General features: G+C 41.7%; 1 protein-coding gene across 1 annotated transcript in view; it reads left to right on the plus strand.

The window, feature by feature from the left end:
- Nucleotides 1-26294, plus strand: part of Arhgap24 (Rho GTPase activating protein 24) — a 400247-nt gene that overhangs the window by 61726 nt on the left and 312227 nt on the right. The window contains exon 2 of the mRNA XM_029477119.1: nucleotides 11217-11413. Within this exon, the coding sequence (XP_029332979.1) occupies nucleotides 11237-11413 (177 nt within the window). The 5' untranslated portion in view covers nucleotides 11217-11236. The remainder of the gene's footprint in view (nucleotides 1-11216; nucleotides 11414-26294) is intronic.

Here is a 26294-nt window from a genome sequence, read left to right on the forward strand (position 1 = left end):
GGTAGTATAATCCCATTTCATCTTAGATTTAGATGTGGAAAACCTTCTGCCTATTGCTTTTCAAAATAAAAGATGGTCTAGGAGAACTTGGGAGCATCTAAGTTGTCATGTTTATAAAATCAAATGTTTGGTGCTGTTTGAAGAGTGTAGTCACATCAGTTTAATCAACATAAAGGAAGAAATATTCAATGCACATTTACTTCTCCTTGCTTTAAGGTCACCTTGAGAGGACATCTGGGATGGAACCTAGGTGATCAGTAATGTCTGTGAAGAGCTGGAAGGATTGCAGGTCATCCGCCATGCATCTGTCGATGGTTTCTCAGCCCCATCATCAGTAAAGCCACCATCTTGATCTTATTTGCTTTCTACTGAGGTTCTCAGCTGTGAGAAATTCAAGGGTTTTTTTCACTAGTTGCTCAGGTGGTGATGGGAGGGTAGAAAATACTTCTTAATATGGATCAAACTGCTTCCCTCAGTAATTGAATAAAACCTCCTTTCCAGGGAGCATGTCTCTCCATAAACATTAAACCCACAACAGGAAATACACAGGATTGAACAAACAGAAAAAATACTGAAGAGTTTATGTTTTTATAATTTTCACATGATTAAGCAATTTGATCTCTTATGAAAATAAGTACATAAAATGTGAAGATTACAACATAAGATGCAAATTGAAGTTTATGGTGTGATCCAACATTTACATATATTTTTATAAATGTTCACCCTCTGACACTTTTAACAATATAATTTCGAATAATCAAGCAACAGGTCCTTTTGTGTGTTTCCCCAGGGACTAAGCTGTGGATTTACAGCGCTACTGTGTTGGAGTCCCTAGGTGCACCCCATTGACGTCTATTTCAAACTTCTCATCCTTACTGGCTGCACTTTATCGCAACCTCCTCGTTGTCTTCACAGATGTTCTCAGGGGCAGTTTATGGTTTACAATGATCAGGGAAGATAGCATTCAGCAAAAACATAGTCATGTATGTCTTCTCAATAACTTCTAAAGGTCAGTTTCTCATTAAACCACTGCATTTGAGTCAGGTTCAGATGGGAGAGTTTGGTGTGGTGGTGTTGCGTTGGCATCTAGCAGCTTTGGATGGTTCTGGACTCTTGCACGGGCTCTTGACATTTATTTATGTATTTATTTAATTATTTATTTATATTTTTAAAACTTTTTGTGTGGGAGTGTTTTGCTTATATGTATACTTGTGCATGTCATGCATGCCTGGTGCCCACACAGGCCAGCAGGGGGCATCAGGTCTTCTGGAAATGTAGTTACAGGTGGTAGTGAGGGTTCTGGGAATCAAACCCTGGTCTTCTTCTCCAAGAGCAGCAAGTACTCTTAAGTACTGCTGAGCCATCTCTTCAGCCCCTCTCAGAATTCTTGAAGCTATGGGGTCAATTCCAATTATAGCCACAAATGACTTATTCTTTCATTTTCTGTTAATTTACTATTTATTCATTTACTCTTTGAGTACTTACCAAGTGCCAGTTACTGTAGTGTTCCCAGGGAACACAATCCATGAACATGGCCTCCAGTGGTACAGGCTTTGTCTGGGGTGATGTGGGAGTACACGAGAGGTGTGTCCAGTTTGGGTGATGTATGCATCCCAGAGAAGCTCCCCAGGAGACTGGAAACAAGGAATTAGTCTCCAAACAGTGAAGAAGCATGCATTGCATGAAGACCCACGTCCCGTGTTAGTTACTGTAAGTAACAAGGCTGCTTTCTGAAACAGGTTCTAGGCTCCTGGAATTCATCTTTGTGCTGACACAACCTCCATTATGAGGCCTCAGCTGCTTGTTCTTTGACTTGTTCATTACACAAAGAAATGGTGTGATGGAGTGGGGCCAAAAAGAATACTATTTCACTCTTTAGTTTTTCTTAGTTAGCATGTTATCATCTTCTCCGTGAAACCAGCTTCTAGAGTCTAAGTCTTACATCTTTTCTTAAGCACTTTAGTTGGTAGATGAGCATATTTGCAAAGCCGTCTCTGCGTCTTGTACTAATCTTAAGCTATGTGATTCAGTTTTACCATTTTCTAGGTTCGTGATTTATGGCAGTTTGGGTCTCAGGAAGTGTTTGTACATTAACGCACAGCTATGCCTCTAAGAGCTGCTTCCTGGCCCCTCTCTTCTATAGCTGACTAGGATCGAAACAACACTGGGTGCTGACTTGTGGGCAGGAGACACATAAACAACTGAGACAAAGACAAAACTAGGAAAGGTGAAATAGGGCACTGAGATGAGGTACAGTGGATGTGGAGGTGCAGAGTAAGAGCAACACACCCAAGTGGATGCTCTGGGGTCACATGACATTTGAATGGAAACTCAGAGGATGAGGAGGAGGAAGAGGAGGAGGAGGAAGAGGAGGAGGAGGAAGAGGAGGAGGAGGAAGAAGATGGGGAGAAGGAGGGAGAGGGGGAGGAGGAAAAGGAGAGAGAGGTGAAGGAGGGGGAGGAGGAAGAGGAAGAAATGGAGAGGGGAGATAGGAGGAGGAAGAAGAGAGGGAGAATGAGAAGGAGGGGGAGGAGGACAGAGAGGGCAGGGAGCTGGCCATTCAAAGTCATGGGACAGCATTTGGGGTAAGGTAGGTGGGAATCATACTGGCCTTTCTAGGCCAGGCCAGATGTTTTGGATTTAACTCTGAGTGCAAATGAGTAATTATTTGCAAAGCACAAGCATTACAATGCCATGACCACCGGATCTGTTTTCTAAAAGGAAATCCTGCTGTCATGGTTTGAATGTATAATGTTGTTGCAGTAAGAATGGATTCCAGGAGTAGACAGAAAGCCAGTGTAGTAATTTAGGAAAAGATGTGAGAGGTTTGGGGTTGTAAAGTCTTGTCTAAAAATCTAAGGTATTGCTCTGACTTCATATACCTACCTTGATATGGATAAGAGTGTGAATCTGTTTGTGTTTGTGTAAAGGAGGGGAGTGTGGGGAGGACGGGAATGTTAGGGTAGAGATATAATCATATTACACTAGCTTGCTTTCAGTTTCTGAATCAAAATTCTTGAGCCTAGATTATTTATAAAGAAGAATTTCTTTAATTCCTGTCGACAGAAGCTGGAAGGCTGAGGTGGGCAGCCAGGGCCTCATGGGAGAAGGCATCACAACTGTGGGAGCATATTCAGAAAGGATCAAACAAGATCCAGCAAGACGGGAAGCTGAGAGACTCATTGGCCTGACCTTCTCTAGCAATAGAAACCTGCTATTTTAGAATTATCTAGGGACAGTTACATTAGCTCCTGAGGATAACAATGAATCCCAGTGACATAAATACCTCCCTCGAGGAACCACCTCTGAAGGGAGCCCCCACCTCACTACACTGCCACACCCGAGCTAAATTGCCAGCACACTCACACCAAAGTAAGGAGAGATACTGTCTGTCTGTCCTCCAGAGGTGCAGACTGCTAAAGGACGCATCTTCCCTCACTCTGGCCAGTTCTGGCCGGTTCTGTCTCCTGACACGATTCTGTTCCCATTCACACATGTACTCTTTGATAGCATATTCCTGTCTTGCTTTTATTTTCAGCCAACCTTCCATGGATCCAGAGATTATACTGGCAGTTCACACTCTTGTTCCTAGTTTCCCTAAGAATCTGAGCAGTAGGGTAGCTTGAGTGGCTCATAGAGAGAGGCAGATAACTATAGCAGGCCTTCCCAGGATTGGCAGCGACATCTGTGTTGGAGGAGAGTAGAACTGGAAGTGAGGGCACTAAAAGCTGTAGCACTTGAGTCTAGAGTCTGAGCTGACCCAGAGAGTCAAGCAGTTTCTAGGGAGGGCTCTCACAGGAAGGAGGGCTAAGGAAGCAGGGTAGAGAAGGGCAGTGGAGTTAAGGATAAACCAGCTTGGCCTGATGCAGTGGGAATGCTTTGCTCTACTGTACAATGCTCTGTGCTGTAATGCCAGTCATGGCTTACCTGTAACAAGATGAACACCTCCCAAGCTCAGCAGAAGGACAGAACAAACCACAGATTCCTTCAGAAGAGCCTGGGCCCTCCTCCTCTCCTGAAGATGCAGCACACCCAAAGGGGAACCCTTTACATATGCTTGAGCCAACTAGATGCAAGAAAGCTAGCTTATTACTCCCTCCTGATTAGCCACTGGCTAAAGTGTAAAACCATGGAAAATGCTCTGGAAGATTCCCTTAGTGAAGACCACGCTCTAACAGGAAGTGGTGAAAAGTCCTGACTGTTTGACATGCAGACATTTGGGCAAGGTTGGTATACGTGCAGATGTCTGTCTGCTCAAGCTAATGCAGAATACTATAGACTTGGTGGTTAAATCAGAGTTACCTCTGAGGTTTACTGGTCATGTCTAGTCTCTAAAGAGACAGATGAAATGTCAGAGAGTGCACATAGAGGAGAGGTTTGGGGGCAGGGTGATAAACTTTGCACTAAGAACAATGCTGAGAGCACTCAGTGGATGAAGTATTTGTTGCCTGAGCGTGAGGACCAGAGTTCTGTTTCCTAGGACCCCACATCAAGTCGTATGTAAGAGCTGCAATCCCGTTGGACTTCTGATAAAATGGGTGTAAAGACTGGAGAGTCCCTAGAAACTCTCAGGCCATCGACCCTAGTTTACACTGTAGTAGACAAGAGGCCCCTGTTTCAAAGTAGGTGTAAGATGAGGACCAACACTTGAGATTGTCACCTGATCTCCATAGATGCCCTCATTCACACCACAAACAGGAACTTGTATGCATACACATACATATTGCATACATGTGTCAGTTACACACACATACACGCACACACACAGATAGACAGACAGACAGACAAAAAGACAGAGAGGGATCAGGGAACATCCAAATAGAGTTAAAGAGTAGAAAAAGGACATATCATATATGTAATATATGATATTAATATATAATATGAAATATAATATAATAAAATATATAATATATGATATATGACAACACTCATCCAGTAACTTCAACTGAGCTGATGTGGATACCTGGATGTCTCCAATCAAGTCAAGTCTGACTCACATGAAAAAAGTAGTTTTGATTTTGAAATTATTTAACACCTAAATTCTCAAGAGAGACAGACTTAAGTTTCTGATGCCCAGCAACAGTTATTGAAAAAAAAATTCTCTGAAATTATAAAAATAACTCAAATCACCACAGATGGGATAAGATGATAGCACTGACCAGTTCCCCATAATGAAGCTCTTTTATGTTCTTTACTTTGTTATAAAGGCCACATCTGTAGACATCTGTGTGTGTGCCCTCCAGCATCATGGCTCACGGCGTTAAAAAAAAATTCAAATATGTCACCTTTAAGTCAGTTTATTTCTTAAGGAACAGACCCAGGTCTACAGGCCTCTCAGTCAGCACACATCTGCACATGTGTGTGCCCTCTTCTCACATGTACCAACAAATGCATGCCTGGATCCTGGAGATATGAGTTCTAATTTTTTGTGTGTATATTTTTATAATGTGAACTATACAGATAGACTATGTGCTGGACTGTAGAAATAGAGCCAATAAAATTGATAACATGCTTGACAAAACAGCACGTTGTCAATACCCACAAAACAGTGATTTTTGCTACTGTTGGTTTTTAGAAAATAAGAGAGCAGAATTAAATATTGGCTATCTGTGATCTCCTACTGTGTGCCATGGAATGTCCTTGCACAAGAAGCGCAGTTCTCAGGTCTTCCCTGTCTCTGAAAATGGGGACGGTGGTTGGATGTGACCAAAACTTAAATTGCAGTATTTTCCCAACAGTGCCAGTTTTCACTTTCTTCCCCAGAAGAGGCCATGGACTGTCTGATCCACAGGAATCATTTGTTTGTGCTGAGGGTCGTGAGACACGGGATCCTGGGCATTCAGACTCTGGAGCAGTGTGAGCCATCCATTTCTTTACAGCTTAGCCACACCTCCGAGGCTGCAGAGCCTACACTTCACACAGCTGCAGCCCTCGTGTGCAGAGTGGAAAGCAGGCATCCCTGTTCTCCACTTATTCTCCACATATTTTCTTTCTATGTCTCCTTTACTTCTGTCCCTTTCTTTCATCTCTTCTCTTCTACTTTCTGGATATGCGTAGTTGAATCTATATGACTACATTGGGATGTATTACACCTCAGTGGTATCTGGCATCCTATTTACATGTAGTTTTGCAAATGTAGCCTCTGTTGGCACGAAGTCACCAGTCTAAGTCCCTGCGTGTGTGTGCTCTTTGAGTCTGGGAAATTCTGTTAGGAGACTGAGTTCCCTTTGGGTCATACCATGTGACCCTAGTTCCACTGCTTGCAAGAATCACTGTATTAGTAGATACAAAGTCGTCCGCCACTGGACAACAATCAACAGTTACAAGGCAATTAGATGATGGAGCACCTTCATCCAGGACATGGCACAGTAGCCATTATCAGGGCTGTTCCCAAGAGTAATGGGAAAGCTCCAACTAAGTTTTCAGTTCTGTTTTCTGCTTTAGTTGGGAATCAGCGTGTATTTACATGGTCATACCACTGTCCTTGTGATGTTGATGAGTAATGAAATTGGTAGTTCTGTTTTGTCATCTCATGTAGCACTCAGCTGCGATGTCCTGGCTGTGAGGGAATGGATCTGCTTAGTGGACATCCAGTTGTGCTCTGTGAACAGGAACATGTAAACCACACTTGTCTGATGCTAAGCCAGGACTGGTACTGTATCTACTACCAAGGCTTGAAAATGAAATTTTTTTATGGGTTATGGTTTATCTGAAGTTTGTTGCCGTGGCTGTTATGTTTTTAAAAGGGCATTCAAGGTCATTTAAGTGTGGTCATTGTGACTACATGTTAACTGAAATCTCCCATGCCAAAGGGGAAAACCACTGAGTTCCTAAAGTACACAACTACCACTAAGGCACTAAATATCAAGAAAAAGAACAGTCCAAGTTATTTTTGCAGGAATTCTGTTGTGGTTGTTACATATTGTGCTAGTTGCTGTTGTTGTTGCTGTTGTTGTTGTTCTTATTTTGACCTAAGGTAGAGTGTCAGATGGAAAGAAGGAACTACAATAGAGGTGACACCTCCACCAGACTGGTGTATAGACAAACCTGTGGGGCATTTTTGTGATTGGGGATAGATGTGGGAGGTCCAAGTTCACTATGGACAGTGCTGCCACTGAGCAGTAGTCTTGGGTTGTATAAGAAACCAGTGAACAATGTTCCTGCATAGCCTCTACTACTTCAGTTCCTGCCTCCAAGATTCTGTCTTGAGTTCCTGCCCTGATTTCCTTCAGTAACCGACTTTGGTGGGGACATATACCTTAACCTGCAACATACAAGTTGCTTCTGGCCAGTGTTTCTTTCTTGTTTTTATCACAGCAATAAAAACGAAACTAGGACTGGTACCACCATCAAGGGTACCACCTTCCCTCTACTCAGAAGATGTGTATTGAGTACCCAGTATGCACAGGGGCACTGGGATGCTGAGGTCAGCAAAGCCAGGTCCTTGACCTCACGAAGCTTATGGTTCCTTTGGGAGTTGGGGTTTGACAGACAATGAAAAAAAATCAAATAAACAAAACTCACATAAGGAAAACAAATAAAATAATCCATAAAATAATTAGCAATTCAGGGACCTGTTAGGAAGGCAGGTGAAGGGTCAGAGTTGGGTAATGGAGAATACAAAGAGTGAACTAATTCGAAAGTCATTCTAGATAGCTATGGAAAGAGGTGGATTTTAGACTGAGATTCAGGTGAAAGGTTGTGCCAAGAGCCAAAGGCGGGACGTTGTGGACAGTGGTCAATGTAAGTAAATACTGCAGGCATAAACGAGGTTGGGCAATTCCAAATTAACAAAAAAAAATACAAAAACAACAACAACAACAAAAAAACCTCAACAAAACCAACCAACCAAACAAAACTGCTGTGGTTAGTGTGTGTGTGTGTGTGTGTGTGTGAACTGGAAGAGGCAGCAGACATCAGGCTCCAGAGTTAATAGGAGGCTGACAGTCTCAGAGCCCAAGGACCATGAGAAAACTGGATTGTAAAATATATATAGTGCAAAGTCAATTAAAGTTTGAACCACAGACTATAGAGTCCCTATCGGATGTGAATGCTTGACAGCTTTCTTCAGCTGCTTTTGGAAGGATGAAGTTTGGTAAGCATTTGTCTGTGTTGATTTACAATAGAAGCAAACAAGACCAGCAACATGAGAACTGTCTTCTCAGCAGAGGGTGATTGAAACTCGGCAGACAAATTAGAAGGATATGGGGCCTTCTGCTCCTTCGAATTTGGAGATATTTGATATTTGGGGATGAGGGAGGATTGAGTATCACTGATCAATTTTGTCATCAATGTGTCATGTACCATGATCAGCTTTGAGAAGATCAGGTTTTGAAAGGAGATAATGTCACCGTTAGACACCCAGCACAAGACCCTAATGCAACACGAATCACTTCATCACACACTGACTTTTGGATGCTTCACCAGGTATGAGGATAGCTGATATCTGATGCTCTACAGCTATGCAACTGTAGAGATGCTTCACTGTAGGACACTAGGAGGACTGATAGAAATGATCGAGCTGTTCCTCTTTATTTTAGCGATGAAGAGAGGACTTGGCTCTTTTTCTCCACATGTTTCAACTTCTCCACAAACACCTTGGTTATTTTTGTAGGACTTGAGTTTGCGTTTTGTTTTGGTTTTCCCACACAGCAATAGGGAAGGCATTCTTCTTCCCCCAGGCTTATAATAAATCATTTTCATTTGTTTTAATAATGTAATTAGCATTGCTGAGATGATGTATTATGAAGTCATGAAGTTAGCTGTTAGCTTTTCCAGGAGTTCGGTGGGCTCTGCACTTGCCCTGGCTTTAGCCAAATGTACAAGCAGCTGATGCAAGAAGGGCCATAAACCATGGTCTAAGGCACACGCACACATCTTCCACCAAGTCAGAAAGAGTAGACACAAAGGGAATCGGCTGCATGCATTTCTATATTATTGATGGTAGCTTGCTAATTACCTTGGAAATCTTTGGAGGCAGTATTTTTCAAAGTTAATAAAATGCATGAATTTAAGAGGGAATATAAAAAGAGCTCCAAAGAAAGAATTTTCTTGGCTGTAATACATTCTAGGTGTGTGAGTGTGTGTGTGTGTGTATGCGTGTGTGTGTGTATGTGGTGTTAAAATGCTTATTTTATGCTCTTATGTAAATTTACAAGTTGCTTTGTCAAAGGAAAAAATAAATGTCGAAGAATTGTATATGTTGGAATAATTTAAATACAAGGAGACAAAATAAAGATGATTTAGAGTGGTCTAAATGAATATACTCTTTAAATTACACACACACACACACACACACACACACACACACACACACACACACACTGTTTAAGTAGAATGGAGCTCACCTGCTTCGTTACATTAGGTCAAGTGCTGTGGAAGAAAGGAGTTGAAAGTTCCCTGCCCTCTGGGAACAACAAACTTACATCAAACACCAGGCATGATCCAATCTGCAGATACATGCATGCACAGGGAGAGAATGTTCCTACAGTCAGCTGTCTCTGCCATGGGAATGCCCCTTAGAGGGGAAGGTGTCAGTTGCACCACAGAGAGAAGGTAGTAACTATGAAATTCCAGCACAAAAAGGGTATGTGTAGACACCACAAGAGCTCGAGAATATGCCAGTGACCCAACTGAAGTACAAAGTAGCCCAAAGGAAAGGTTGGGATTATCAGGATGCCTGCACCTGGAAGATGGCTGAAGCGATCAAAACAAAGAGATTAGAGCCCAGGTGCAGTCATTGCTGCAACTAAGTAGAATTACCTCGAAAGAGCTCAAGGAGCCCAGCTAAGGGCTGTTGGAGGAGTTACCTCCAGGGAAGAGACACAGAGGAACAAAGGCTGGCTCAAACACCATGTGATTAATAATATATGTAATTAATAATATGTAATATGTAATTAATAATATAATAACACTGTATGATGTATTATATATGATACATATGACATATCATATGACATATCATATGTATCATATATAATATATACAAATATATATATAATTTCTACCACGTTTACCGGGGGCTGTTTCCATGGACAAATGCTTGCCACCAAAAGCTCACCTCTTGCTCACCTCCTGCCCACCTCCAGCCCACCTCCTGCTCACTCTTGTGTTTCTGCTATGGCAGTTTGCCTTCCTAAGGCTGCCGCTGATTCTGCATGCCTGTGGCTCATTTTCTTGCTTTGTATCGAGTGGAGACTCTTGAGTTCCTTTGCACACAGTCTGAAATGGTGCTTAATGGGTCCCGGATTTTAACTACTCCCTCATTCCTGGATTCGAGGGAGCCTGTGGGGAACAGGAAATTCAACTAGCCACGAAAGTTCTTTTTACATTTTGTTTTCTGTTTGTTTTGTTTCCTTGTTGTTCCTAAGCATCCTCTGCTGCACAGATCCTCAGCAGAGAAAACCGTCTGGTTGAAACTGGAGGAAGCAGAGAGTAACATCTTAAGAGATTTTCACATGTGCAAAACAAACGTCTTCCACTGACGTTTTAAAAATAGTGCCCTTAAGCTTTAACATGTGTGGGAATAGTGCTAGCTCAGGTAACCACAAGCCAGGCCTGCACACGCAGGACTTCAGCACTGCACAGAAGGCACATGACCCTAGATGCTGAATACTTGGTTTTAATTGCCTGATCCTCCAGAAATGTCCCATTCTGCAACTCTACTCAGGAAGCAAGGGTCCTTAGCTCCCAGCTCCCTTAAGAAAGCAGGCAAGTACACGATGCTCTCTCCCTCTGGGCATACCCTTGGCAGGTATGTGGGTAGTTTCCAGAAATCCAGCCAGTGAGTTAATACACATGTTTCATCCCTCCTGTGACTCTTCCTTCATCTTCCTTTCCTTCCCCTCCTTCCTTTCTTCTCTCTATTTTCCTCTCTCTCCCTCTGTCTTCCTTCCCTCCCTCTCTTCCCCTCTTCCTCCTCCTTCTCTCTCCCCTTCCCTTCCTTCCCCACACCTTCCTTCCTCTCTTCCTTCTTTTCTTTCTCCTGTCCTTCCTTCCCTCCCTCCCTCTCTCACTCCCTTCTCCTCTTCCTTCTCCCTCCTTCTCTCTCTTTCTTTCTCCCTCCCTCCTTTCCTTTCCTTCTTTCCTTCCTTCTCTCCTTTTATCCCCTCTTTCTCTGTCTCTCTGTCTCTGTCTCTGTCTCTGTCTCTCTCTCTCCTTAAGAACAGTGACAACAGAATACCTTATCCTCCTTTTTTCCTTTTGTTTCTACATAGGAAAATCCATCAGCTTGAGAATGGAGGAAAGCTGTGAGTCCACAGAGAGCCCCCAAGGCCAAGGGCGGCAGAACGCCACCAAGTGTGGGTGGCTGAGGAAGCAAGGCGGCTTTGTCAAGACTTGGCACACCCGATGGTTTGTGCTTAAGGGGGATCAGCTTTATTATTTCAAAGATGAAGATGAAACCAAGCCCTTGGTAAGTAGGAAAAATTATTCCCACAGACCTTAGGGATCTGTGCAGCTGATGGTGGCTGAGGGGTCTCTGCCTCCCCACAGTATCTGTTCACAGGCGTCTTGTCTGCTTCTTCTCCATACTTTGCTTATATTTGGACACGATGAATCAGCTAATTGAGACTCTGGGGCAAATTACAGTTGTCCAATGTTAATTTTGAAGGGACAGAATGTCTGAATCCCTCAGGCAACCTTATTTCATGAGAAAATATTAGTGGGCATCTATTATTAGGGGGCAGAGCTCATATCCAAGGCAGTTTTTCTTTCCTTTCTTCCCCTTAGGAATAAGTTGAAAAATCTATATTTTAAGGGAAACTGCATACATAGCCACACTCCTCTGGGGACAGTTTCCCTGTTCTCTGTGGTTCTTTAGTGGTCATTTATTTCCTTGTGTTCTTAGCCACAAGTTTCAAGGCTGTAACAAAAAAAAAAAAAAAAAAGAAAAAGAAAAAGTGCTTGAGTTTTCTCAGTCCTGGCCACTGCTTATCAACAAAAGAAAGATACAAAGAGAGGCCTCACTACTGTGCCTTTCCTTTGCCCATGTCGAGGGGATATAGACATGAGAGAAGACATAGCTTGTTCTTGAGGTTACTTCTTCTCATGTTCAGAGTTCAAAATTCAAGGTCTTAACTACGAATTTAAATCAGAACTCTGTTTTACTGTTTTAAGTTCACAACGCATGATAGTTTCACAGGATTCTCATTCCTGTAATTCAATGACATAAAACCACTCAAGTTCATGCTTTAAACCCCACTTATTTAAGGTTGCTATTAGCTTTTGCGTATTTACCAGGGTTATGATTTATATTACTGTCTTATAAAATACTTATTGTTTATATACCTATCTTCATCTATCTATCTATCTATCTACACACACACACACACACACACACACACACACCCCTACTGGTACTGCTTGTATCTACACATGTTTAGGGATGACCACTTGAGACTGGACAAGCTCTATGGAAGTTTTAAAAGGGATGCAAATCAAGTGATTTCTTGTGGCATTGTCCTTGATGGAAATCAGTCACTAGGGGAACAAGCAGAGGATTCACTTGCTTTTCTGGTCATTGTTGTGGTTCATAGGTTTGACAGCTGGGTAAGAGCATTCATTGATTTTCTTCCTTGGTATTTTGCAGAGTGGGGCCAGGCCTATTCTCTACTACACTAATTAATTATCTCAACTCAGAATTATACTCTTAATTGAAAGAATGAAGGCTAAATGGCATTGAAAAATCTTGTGGAGGGTTTTGATTTTTTAATTGAACCATTAGCCTTATGCCTGATAGGCAAGTGCAGTACCACTGAGCTAAATTTCCAGGTCACTCAATCCCGCTTGTTCCCTACATTCCTCCTCCTCCTCCTCCTCTTCCTCCTCCTTCTTCTTCTCCTTCTCCTTCTCTCTCTCTCTCTTGAATGCACACACACACACACACACAAACATACACACGCATGCACACACATGTACATTTGAAATGCAGTTTCGTAAGTTGCCTATACTGACTTTGAGTTTACCCTGTAACTCAGGAAGGCCTTGAAGCTGTAATCCTCCTGCCTGAGCTTTCTAAGTAGCTGGGATTACAGACTTGCATCTCCAGACCAAATTTACAATAGGCTTTAAAGATGTAGATGAAGAAAATCTTTACAGATGTTATAATTGGGGAAATTATGTATTTGTACATCCATGTTTACTAAACAAATGGATGCTGCTAATGAGCAGCTAGACAAGAAGTATAAATCCCAGAGTTCCTTGCTCCTCAGCTTAGCCTTTGCTCTCCCACTAATCCTCAATTTTTTTCTGGACTGGTCTTTTGCCAGAAATGTTTCTTGATTATTTATATTCAATTTAATGCTTCCAACAAGATGTTCTTGTTCTTCATGCATTTTGACTCCTAGTTTTAAAGAGCATAGGCTATCATTGTGGGAGGTCCTGAGGTGGGGCCAGCTCCAGTTTATAGTATTAGAGGTAACAGGTGGCTAGTCTTACCCTATAGGCAGACAGGAAGCAAAGAGCTCAGACAGGACCCAGAAGTGGCTGTTACCATCAAGGCCTGCTCTCAACATCCTCCTTCTGTGAGGTAAGCCACACCCAAGCTTTCCACAGACTTCCAACACAACAGTGGATCAAGTTTCAAGTCCATGTATCTGTGGGAATATTATTTTGTTCTATTGTAGACTATTTTAGTCAGCATTTTATGACGACCACCCTGACCTTGAACTTATTGTGTCATCATGGATGATTATGACTTGGCATTCCCTTGCCTTAAGTTCCCAGTTCCCAGTTCCACATTACTGGCATACACCACCATTCTTGGTTCGTGGGGACATTTCACACTCAGACAGTAGAAGCTCCATGTTTGTAAGTGTGCAGAGAGGGCAAGAGATTTAGAGAGAGAGACACGGGGTCATGTGCAAACGATTCTGTCCTCTACACAGAGATTGGATCTCCCTCTGGATGGTGGGAAGCAATCTTTAGACAAACCACCCAGTCCTGTGCCACTCTCTTAGAAAGGAATTCTGACAGCCATTTCCTAATAGGTTGACAGCCTGTTAATGACATAACTCTCCCAATTAGGTTTATCTTCCATCCATGTCTTCTACTTTCATCTCTCTCAGAACTTGATGTGCATCTGATTTATTGTGTCACAGTCCTTAGCATCATTCTCCACACTCGTCCTCATCTCTTGTGGCTTCCCAGATGCCCAACCACCTGTCCAAGTTGGAGGACTTCAGAATTCTCAGTACCACTTCTCCTGTGTTTCCTTCTTGAGTAGAAAGTGAATTTGCTTCAAGTTCACCATTTTCTATGTGTGACTGACAACAGCCTAACAGCCCTAACTATGGTTTTCTGGCAGTATGATAGAATCTTACCTCAAAAGTAATAACTTACCTATTCAATTTAAAAATACACAAAACTAAATACCTTTATTACATGTTCTTTTTCTAGAAGTGGATAATGAACCTTGCAATTTTAGTTCATTAGGGTGAAACTGTTGACACCTGGCTGGTGACAAGTGAATGTTCTAATGCGGGGACAAACTTTATTCACAGACAACTGAAAACTCTACCGCTGAGTTTGGTTGTTTCTGGGGGGGAAATACAGACAAGTGATCCACGTGGGTATTTATGAACCTACCACTTTGTCATGCATAGGCTGATGCTATCAGCATTTTATATAGCTATATTTTTCCATATTTTCAGATTCATTTCCTATTTTGATGTTTAATCTTACAATACAGTGGTATTTATATAGAGAGAAGAAGTTTAAAAACAATGCAAAAGATTACAAAAATATTTTTCCCTCACCACACACTAAGCTTTGGATCAATTATGTTTTTGAGGATGTTTTAGACAGATTTAAACCAAGGTCATGAAAATATTCACTTGTCCATCTTTCAGTAGTGGTTATGACATAGCTAAGAGAGACGATTCAGTGGGAAAGAGCACGTGTTGTTTTTTTTAAAGGGCCCAGGTTCAGTTTCTAACACCCACATGGCAGGTCACAAAGGTAACTCTGGTTCCAAGGTAACCAGACATACATTTGGGATACATACATGCATGCAGGCAAAATACTAATATACAGAAGATAAAACCACAAATATTAAAAAAAAAGATCAACAGCTGAGGCTTTAGTTGTAGCTATTTGGTTTTGGTATTACTATTTCTAAAAGAGGCAATGCCATGGGTGTGCTAAAGATCCTATGGGACAATCTGTCTTATTTCTTGAAGTATACTATAACTTAAATAAAAGCTAAGTTTTGCCTTGGGCCATGCTGGTGAATTCCCCCAACACACTTCTATGCTAGGAGGGCAGCAGGAAGCATCGATTTTTAGAATCTAGTGTGATACTTCTGAGAAAATGGCCAAAAGCCAGACAGGCGGCAACCCAATTAATATAGTTTAGACTTTCCACCACAGATATTGATCCACATGTGTGGGGAATGTTTTTTGCTGGGTCCAATGAAGATGACATTATATTGGATCACAATGGATTGTCCTAACTCAGAGTACAAGGCACTGCTGTGTTGTAACCTGAGGGCTGACCTCCAAATGTGCAGAATTGATTGTTGATTAAAGAGCAAGGTCTAATTTTATACTTAATGAAACTCATAAGTTCATGAAATCTAGAAACCTCTCAGGCACTTGCTGTTCCCAGTTACAAGATAGGAATCCAAAGAAGCCACAGGCACAGCTAAGTGTTTAAAGTGATGCTGCAAATGTAAGAAACGAATTTCACTCTAAATCTAAGACAGGCAAGAGACTTGTGCGTGGTATCTGAGGCATTCAGGATTTAAGGAGAAGCAGAACAGTACTGCATGCCTTCATGGGGTTTTAGGGATTCTTTGGGATTTCATAGAAGTCATTTCTCAAGAGATAAGTAATGTGATTAATTCAAATAATTTCATTCCATAGTTCAGTAATTTCTCATTGCTTACCTCTATGCACAAAATAAGTGTAGTGTTTTTTATGTCGGGCAAAAAGACTTTGGAGTAAAATTCTTTGTGCTGAACTTTAGCTATCTGCTGACAGATCATGACACATTGGGAAAATGCCTAGGTAGCTTGAGTTTTAGTGTGCTTGTTTGTCCACTGAGATCAGATCACCTCACTCATGAAGTTACTATGACAAGTAAAGGAGACTACTGCACACACGGTCTTAGCCCAAGGGCTGAGCAGTGGCGAGAGAATTTACGTGGGTGATTTCATGATGCTCTCACACTTCATAAACAGAAAAGCAGCACCGACTGTCCATATGGGAGTCTGATATTGGATATCAGATAATATCCAAGCTATTCATGTTATCGATCATTTCTAAACTCAATGCAGACGTTTCTAGTGTTCCTACAGACATTCTATACGAAACAGAATGTACAGGCTGTGTGTGTGTGTGTGTGTGTGTGTGTGTGTGTGTGTGTGTGTGTGTNTGTGTGTGTGTGTGTGTGTGTGTGTGTGTGTGTGTGTGTGTGTGTGTGTTTGTGTGTGTCTGAGCAAGTGAGAGAAATCTGCTTCAAGAAGCACTTTAGATGGTCGGGCTGTCAGGTCTTTTGCACTTTTTAACTTTGGTTTCCAAATTCAACATGGCGCCCTTTCCCCTCAAGCAGTCCAGGAAGGGATATAAAAGGGTTACTTCGTAGGGGGTCAGCGTGCACCAGTTCCTGATTGCTCACATACCCTTACTTAGGTGCAGTGGTTCACTATGGTAGTTACTTTTGTGTTGACGTGATAAATACCACAACCAGATATAAATTAGAAAAGAAAGGATTTACTTCAGCCTATTGCTCCAGAAGGAGGACTGAGAATACGTGTCGGTGCGTAGAGGGGCACGTGATGGGGCACAGCCGAGGCCATTGAGCTTAAAACAGACAGTTAGGCAGAAGATCAGAGAATGGGGATTTCCTTCCTCCTAACAGTCTGTAAATTGGTTTTATCCACTCTAGGCAGTTGCCCAGTAAGCAGTTGACTTCAGTTGCTGTGTGTGCAGAGTCTCTAATCATTCTGTGTGGATTCATATGAGGTTTACCCAGTGGTTTCAGCTTTGGATAAACTATTATTTGTCATACTTTGTCATGGTCTTCCATAAAATATCTACCTTACAGATTGTGTGAAGTGTTTCATGATGTAAACCAGTACCTAGTCTTATTAGGTCATTGATACCACCACCACCACCACCACTACCCCCCCCATCATCATTACCACCACCCCCATCATCGTCACCATTACTGCTGACCTCTCTGACAGTCAGAGGACTCTGACACAGAGAGGAGTAGTTAGAATCCATAGTACACACTTCATTAATTGTACAATGAAGAAGAATTTGATGATCAGTGTATCTTAGCTTCACAAGGAGTTTCTTGGCTATGGCCGTGCTAATTGCCAAGCAATAGCTGGCTTAATTTCATCTGTAACGTGTGTTGCCAACACTGACATCCCAGCAACCCTTCCAGCAAAAGCAGCGCTCACAACTGTCCTCTTTTCTCTCTGCTTAAATCATTTTGGGGCTCCATCTGAGTGGCTGAACATGGTTCTGATGGCTTCCAAGAAGACTTAAGGAAGTCTCTTTTCAAAATTTCTGAGAAAGCAAGCCCTGGCTTCCTAGTTCCCTATAGCACAGATGTATCAGCACCAATCTGGAGGGAAGCTACAGGAATCGGATCCCTTGGCATCTGTGCCTTTTTCATTTATGGCTGAAAGCTCTCATGCCCATGATATGGAGTCAGCATTGCGGAGCTCAGCCATCCATGTTTTGGGTGCCTCATTAGCAGAGACTTTAGCACTTTCTATGTGCTCCTGGCTGAGACAGAAGTAAGAGCAGGAAGTGTGAGGGTGGCGGTTTCCTCTAAACAGTTTTATTTTGGGGGGCTGATTTTCTCCTGGCATTTCACAGCTATTTGTAATTTCTTGTCGAGGCTTCTGTTGCCAGGTGTTCTGCTGGTTTTAGCTTCATCCCATCTAAATCCAGCCCCCATCCATTTTCCTAAAAGGACTGCTGCATGTTCCTTAACCTAGGAACTGTTAATCGATGTCATTTCCATAACTTGTAAATTTTAAAGCAGTTTGCTTACTTTCTATGTGTGCGGAGAAAACCTTAAGGCAGCAGGTCTTCCCCTTGTGCTTTGGCTCTTGCTGGATGGTAAGCACTTTACTTGAGTCTTGTCCACATCGTAGGGTATATTGATTGTTTTGTTGCCTGAGAATGTGCTCTTGGGTCACCACACCACACTTTAGTTGGTATGACAGGTGATGGGTCTGTTTTTCTTCTTAGCTATTACGAATAATGCTTTTATGAACATTTACATACAGCTTTTTTTGGTATGTGAACATATGATTTCATTTATTTTAGGAGAGGAGTTGCTGTCATATGTTAATTATGTCCAAGTCTGAGGAACCACACTGGTCATTTTTAATTGTTAAATTGTAATCTAAAATTCAAGCCTCTTATTCAGTTTAAAGTTCATCTATGTCCCTTCGTATCCACTCCAGCATATGCCTGTTTTACCAGCTTGTTGTTGATGGGGTTTCTGTTTTATAGAAAGGAAGCTATTCTCTCTCTCTCTCTCTCTCTCTCTCTCTCTCTCTCTCTCTCTCTCTCTCTCTCTCTCTCCTTCTCCCCTCTCTCATGTGTGTTAGAGAAAGTGTGTCACAGTGCATATGTGTGTGAGTATACATGTATGTGAGTGCATGCTTAAGAATGTGTTCTCCATGTATGTGTGTGTGTGTAAGAAAGATTGTGAGTATACATATGTGCATGTGTGTGAACATGTGCATGCATATATGTGAATATGTGTGAGCGTTTGTGTTAGTGTGAGAGAGAGACAGAGACAGAAGGAACTAGGTAGAAAACAGAGAATGAGAGGGAGAGGAGAAAAAAAGAGAGGAAAAGGCAGGGGGAGGGGGAGGACGAGGGAGAGGGGAGAAGACCATCTCTTTGGAGTCTTAAAACTGGGACTGGCAGGGGGAGGAGCATAGGATATCGGAGCCACATGCTTTTTGGCTCTTACCTGGCTTTGTTGGCTTTGTGGCTAGTGACCAACATCCCAGATGCTTTACTCTCTGAAGCTGAGCATGATATTGTGTCTGGTTTTCTGTTCTACCTTCTAGCTCTGATATGGCAAGTACACCCTCCGGCTTCTGGCTTCCAGGATGCCATGACCAAAGGGCCTACTTCTCATTGTTACACTCCCTTGCTGGAATACGATGGTGCTAGAACTTTCTGTTCCTTGCTTTCCTGCACTAATTCTCCCATCTATGTCTCAGGTACAGGGCAAACATCCTAAGCACCTGACTGACTGAGATACAAGTTACAGATACTCCCTGGTGCTAGGGGTGCTTCCTAGCTCCAATGATCAATTCTCTGCTTGTTTTGTCCTTGGTGTGTGTAGGCTGAGGCTTGCTCTGGCAGTGGTGTGGCACTAAATTAGATTCCATTCTGGTATCTCTTAAACTTGTGGGACTCTCAGAACCTTGCTATTTCTGATTTTAGAGTCAAGAAAATAGTTTAGCATAAAGTATAAATCCTATTCAGTATTATACGCACAATGACCATGCGGTACTTTTAGATTTTAAAAGTTATTAGTCATAGATAAAATATGTTTGAGTTTTATCCTCCAAAATAAGTGGGGGCATCATTTTCTTATGAACTAAATAACTATCGTTGGTTTGTCAAATCTGTCTTATGATTAACTTGAAATAACATTCCATTAATGGATCATGCCCTGTACTTTAGGCTTCCGTACAATTTTTCATTTTTAGAAATTTTAAGATACTGAATATCTTGTACTACTTATCAAATTTATTTTATTTTTTGCTGTTTTTTTTTTCCTTTTAACTCACCATTCTTTCCTATGCCATAGTTACCGGAAGAGATCAGCAGAGTCGATCCTTTTGTAGAATATTCCTTGGCTTATCTTTAGGTACCCAGATTCTTTATTCAACAAATTCTTTGGATATGGCCCCCAATACAATGGAAATGATGTGCTAAAGTTTTAACTCAATGCAGATGAACACCTCCTGCTTGGCCAGTCACGGGGCTGGCAAGGCTAAGAACCCGAGGCTGGAGTTCTGGGCTCATGGGTCTACATGTTTGTTCAGGATGCTGTCATCCTGGCCTAGCTTGAAGTGTGCAGCACTGCTTGAATAAATCAGCCTTGCCCTTAGTTAGCTGGCGTGTTTAATATTCATAGCTTTTGACAGAGCTGACGGGGACACCGGAACATCAGCAAGTGAGATGCTAGTGCATTGTTTAGGCAGCCTGGCAGGGCCAAGTCTCACTCTCTATTTTGAAATTTGTTTTCCTAGATATTGTTTTCTGATGCCATGAATTATATTTTCCCCCAGATTTGAAAGGAAATATTTTGCAAGTCACTCCTGCTTTTGTAAATGATAGTGCTGTGGGGGCCGAAGGCACACCGTTCTCATTAATGATGTGTGTCACCTTATCTCGCTGCTCCTTCTGCATTTCCTCAGTTCCGTGCAAAGATGAAGTTTCATTGGCTTCAGAGTTAATTTTCACTCCTGATTTTCTTTAGGCTTTGCTCAATATCAACGCTGATCTTGTTTTCTAAAAATTAAATGATTATGATTCTTGCAGAAAGATTATTTCTCAAACCTTGTCTGTAAAACTTGCACAGTAATATCCACAGACATTTGGAAATTGGGCCCTCTGCCTTTCAGGGGAGTGAGTAATATTTTCATTTTCTACCCACATAGATTTTGTAAATATCCTCAGTTAGCTAAATTTTGAATCAGCCTTGCTGAAGACAGTTCTAGACATCAGCACAAATACTGTCATGATTGCTTGCCTCTAAGTGTCAGTCTTAAAACCTCCCTGGTTAAATTACTGTGGTTACTGTTAAAGAGGCAGTATTTATTTGAGTTTTGGCTTTCTTCTGGTTAGTTCTGCCTTTGGATATTTAAGAGGGGAATAAAATAAAACAAAACAAAACAAAACAAAACAAAACAAAACAAAACAAAACAAAACAACAAAACCAACAAAGGTGCCCCCCTGAAGTTCTTTCTATATGAGATTTTGAGATGAGTTAGAAATCTTAGACTGGATGTTCTAACAATTAATCAATTTCAAAGATTAATAGGTCCAGAAGAATCACTGTAGAGACCATAGAGAGCACAGCTTCATGTCACTGTCCAGAAAGCTTATAACTCCATCCATCTGAGTATTTATGGATCCTTGGGAATTGAACTGACACCTTTTGACACATCTAATGTGTAACCAATGAGGGAATAGTTTGTAGACACTGCACTGTCTTTCTAAGTTATTGTTTCTCTAGTCGACAGCTCAGTAGAAATTTCACTTTATAAGGCCCTATGTTCCATCAGAGATGTAAAGAAGGGAAATTTTGTTTTTTTTTTCTCAGTCTTTTCATTTCTATTTGAAATTGAAGATGGGTCACACAATGCTGCACCCGAAGACTTTCAGTCTGAGGCACGTGCATTGATGGTGTTTTAATAATGTTGAAATTTGGATGTCTTTGGGAGTTCCAGACGTTTACTGTGAAACATATCAGCAATCTTAAGGGAAGTCTCCAGCATGAAAACAAAACAATAAGCCTTGTTATCTTAAAGTGTAGCTAACTTCAGCAACTCTTCAGTTTCATATATATATATATATATATATATATATATATATATATATATATATATATATGGAATGAGTCCCATCTGTCATTGGAGGTGGCTTCTAAAGGAAACCTCTCATTGCAGGCTGATTCCTCCAGGAATATAATAGTGACATTGAGTGTGAACTGTTGCTCTCTGTTCTTGTCAGGTGATCATCAATTCTCATGGTTCTTTCTGTAGAAATTGGCAAGATCAGATAGAAGAGTAAAAATTAAAACAAAATAAGTCAGTCACGTAGAAGTCCTCTGGAGATGCATGGGGAGGTGAGCTGGGCTCATCTCATGCCAAGAGGCTTCTGAGTAGATGTGCTCGTGAGACTATGAAAGAGAAGGAGGGAGCCAGATATCGAGTTTGGAAAGTATAAATGCAGCATCCAGTAAGGCCTGTTGAAGAACCCTGTTTTAAAAATAATGATCACAAATGAAAGGCATCATGCCAACTAAGCACAGCATGTTAACAACCCTTAATTCTTGTATGGACTGAGAGAGTTCAGGAGATGGGTTGCTGGCTTATGAAGAGTCTGTCGGATCCAGCACATCTACTCAAAGATAACACAGAGTTTTGGGGGTCACTGAACGAATCTGTGGTGTCTCTGCAGCATTCGTAGTCATAGAGAATTCTTGTTCGCGTTGTTTTGCCTTATGGCATCCCTATCCGTTCATACTAACAGGAGTCTGGGTCTCATTTCTGGCTGCCTTTACAGTTCATGCAGGGCCAAGGGTTCGTGGAACAAAGCATATGTGATGGATGTGTGCACAAGAGAAGGAGGGCCTGCAGCTGATGTCTGCAAATGAGTTCCTGGAGATGAAACGGACAGAGCTCATTGAGATGTATGTCATTGGTTTTCTAATTAGCCTGAGACAGAGACACAATGTGAGGTCTATCCCCCCCCCCATCCCACCCCCCCCCCATCTACTTTTGTGAGGGCAATGGAATGGGTTTTTATGTAGGTGTAATCCTAGAAAGGACTCTGAGAAATGTGGCTAAGGCACTCTCCCAAACTGTATTTCCATTTCAGGGTTGGGATTAGAAGAAAAAGCTGGGGGACTTGAGCACAGCCAAGAGGTTAACGTTGGGGCAGAGTCAGACATGCTCACCAGGAGTGGGAGGCATCAATGCAGTTCTTCCCATGGAAGAGCTGAGGTGTGGGCGCCTTTCCTCTAGGACTCTTATTCCTTCTTCATATAGACAAGGCACTGACTGCTTTTGTGTGGAGTGTTGGAGAGCTTTCTCACTGGGCTCTGTTCTGGTGACAGTAACTAAGGGTCCTGTCTAATGTTGGTCTCTTTTGCCACCTTTGTGTCAAGAAGAAAAGATGTCACTTCTCTTTTTAGCCTTTGCATCTACTTTGTTCTTGATGCAATATGCAAAAGTTGCATTGGGGATGGCAGGAATTTGGGCTCTGAGTGCAAATAAAGGAACCAAGATACTGTAGTGTAAAAACCACGCCTAATCATCATAGATAGGGAAAATTAATTGGCTACCATTTAATTAAAATCAAATGTCTACATAGGATCGTTGGTACAAAGCCCGAACCAGGAAGTAAAGATGATTAGCCTTATAGTGAAGTTGATTGGGCGACTGAATCTTAACTATTTCTTTGGTCTCTGCCAATTGGCACTGTAATTTTGTCTTAGCAGAATTCCATTCCCTGTAGCTTAAATAGAAGGGAGCCTGAATTTCAGTTGTTCCAAATCTCTTATATAATAGAAGAGTCTTTGAAGTTTACTTCCACATAGAGGATTCTCTTGATTAATAAGGCTGAGACATATTTATATTTACATAACAGCTAACACTAAATTGTGGTTTGGGTCAGAGTTTCCAATCTAGGTCCCCTGTTGAAAGGGCCACTATCTAAGATGCTTCTTTTTCTCAAAAATGGGAGGTTGCTGACTTACCTCTCAGAACTTAAAAACAAATTAAAAATTATAAAACAAGCGAGCTGGTGGGGGGCACATCTTTAATCCCATTACTCTGGTGGCAGATATACAACTTTATCTACATAGGGAGTTACAGGGATGCTAAGTCTACAACATATGATCCTGTCTCAAAAACAAAACAAAACAAAACAAAAATTAGAAGCAACAAAAACTTTATCATAAGAAAATATTTGCGTAACTATTACATAATCAAGAACTGGCTCATGTTTCTGATAGTTGTAATCAACTGCCCTTAGTCACACTGGCAACACGAGTTAGTTCTTGATTTCTCTAATAGAAGAACAAAGGTTTCTTTAGAACAGAAGGTATTGCATTCCCTGAAAGAGAAGGCCAAATTGCGTCAGCACATGGGAGCCTCTAAACAAAGGTTTGCAGCACCTGGAATGGGGTTAAGCAAGAGGGAGGGTTTGGTGTAAGTGCCCCCATGCTGGAGTTGGTGATCATTATCTTAATCGCCATCGGGCAGGTCATGTGAGGGCTAAAAACTTAAATTTTATTAGATTTTAGTTTATTAGCATAAGCTTATAAATTAGTTCCCGTTTTATAGTGACATTTATTTGATTACCATAAAATATTTTAAGTTTCCTTTTAGAGTCAGCTAGAGCTTGTTTTACCTTTCAGAAGTATACATATTAGTGAAATTTGACAAAGAGTGAGAGTGAGAAAGCCACGTGGCTTTTTAACAGACGAGATACAGTTGTACTCGCACAGACTCTCCAGGACTGGACCCATTTGCCTTCCTTATCTGTTTGTTCACAAACACATTTTTATGCAGGTGGGTCTTGGCTAGGCATTTACTTATTATAAAGTGAGACATACTGTTTTGTGAAGCTCTGTTGTAATGAGAGCAACGGCCTTGCATGGAGTCAAAACAGGTACTATAGAGACTAACTCGATAAGGATGTGATGTTGATAATGGTAGATAGATATTCAGATAAGAGCAAATGTCAGTTCCATTTAAATAGGCCTGAAGAATGAAGAGGCTGTCATGGGAGAAACGGGACAGCCCTCTGGGTTTAGGAGCTAACATGGCCCGGGAAACAACCTCACTTATGGATTAAGTGACTGTATTAGCTGGGGATTCTCACTCAGACCTTCCTGTTTCTTGGACACATCCAGTCAGCCATTCATTTAATGTGAGGCAGACACACACACACACACACACACACACACACACACACACAGATGATATCTCCACAGTAGTTTTCTGGTGTTTTTTAATTCTGTGCCAATGACATTTCCTGACTACTGAATGCCTTGTGCTGTTCTTTAGTGTAATAGTTTTTGTTCATTTAATTAAAGGGAAAAAAAAAAGGAAAATCATGTTTCCTTCCCCTCACCCCCTCTTTCCTTCTCTGCCCACCCCAGAAAACAGGTGTGAAAATCGGGAGGCTCTCCTGTGCACTGTGCCTGAACCGTGTAACCATGTGCTTGATAGCCTTTGCCATGTTAGGTGTTCTTACCTGTCCTGTACAACTGTGACTTGATCCCAGGGGTTCTCACCACTGTCTGTGCCCAGTCCGTTGCCACTGATGGAAGTGTCATGAACTCCTGTACAACAGGGATGTGAGAGTCTCTGAAATGAAGAAAAGAGGTTCATTATGGTAGGGTTCCCCTCTTCCCACAATGACTTCCCTTTTACATCTGAAACAGCTTTAACTCAGTCATCAGGACATTAGGCGTCCCTAACATTTTAATGCATTTCTCTGGCTTCACTACCATCAACCTTCTCTTTTCACTGCCCACTGTATAACCCTACCCCCTAGAAAAAAGCTCAAAGACAATGACTTCTGAGGATGCTGTCCTTAAAACCGCTCTGACCCATAGCATTTCTAATTTGATGTTGACAATTATTTAAAAATGGAGAAATATATGGAATTGTCTCTTTTAAAGGCCACCGAGATACTGTTAAACCAAGCCAGCAGCAAGATGAGGGTTCAGTGGAAGGCAGGTCTATGAAAGGAGTCACACTGTTCCTCAGAGCCATCAGTATGTAAGGAGCAGCCTGCAAGCTTCTCCTGCTTCCTCCTCACAGTGACTTCTGTGGAAACTTCCCTGCAGGTGACTTGTGTTGGACAGTAGCTGCAGCTGTGGTCCAGAAGGGTCTGAATCCGTATGTAATACCTGGATGGCTTTCTCATCCTGGGTGAGACAAGGTTGAATTGAATTCTAGTAGGGTGAAAATTGTAGCTCTGGACTTATACCTTCGATCACTAATCCATGGGGTCTGTGAGCCTTCTAATACAAACACAAGAGACTGAAAATACCCAAGAAGAGGACACAGTAGTGCTGGTAAGTTTATATAGGGAAAAGTGTGTGTGTGTGTGTGTGTGTGTGTGTGTGTGTGTGTGTATGTGTGTATATGAGTATATGTATAAATATGTGTGTGTTTGAATGTGTATGTGTGTATGAATGTGTATGTACATGAATGTGTGTATGTGTATGTGTGTGTCTGTGTGTGTGTGTGTTTGTGTGTGTGTGTGAACACATGAACTCTCACTTGTGCATGCTAAAGGTCTTGCACAGTTGTTCCTCACTTTATGTTTTGAGATGGCAACTTTCCCTGAATTAGGATTTGCCATTCTATCTAGATTGGCGGTCCACCAAGCTGCAGAGGTCCCACTCTTTGCCTCCACTGTGCTTACTGTACATAGGTTACACGCATATGTTGCCATGCTCCCCTTTTGGATGGAATTCAGGTTCTCACACTTGCTCTTGACCCACTGTGGTATTTTCTCAGCTCTCAGAAATGAACGATTATGTTTTTTTTT

The sequence above is a fragment of the Mus caroli genome, chromosome 5 (assembly GCF_900094665.2).
Source record: "Mus caroli chromosome 5, CAROLI_EIJ_v1.1, whole genome shotgun sequence".
Taxonomy (NCBI): domain Eukaryota; kingdom Metazoa; phylum Chordata; class Mammalia; order Rodentia; family Muridae; genus Mus; species Mus caroli.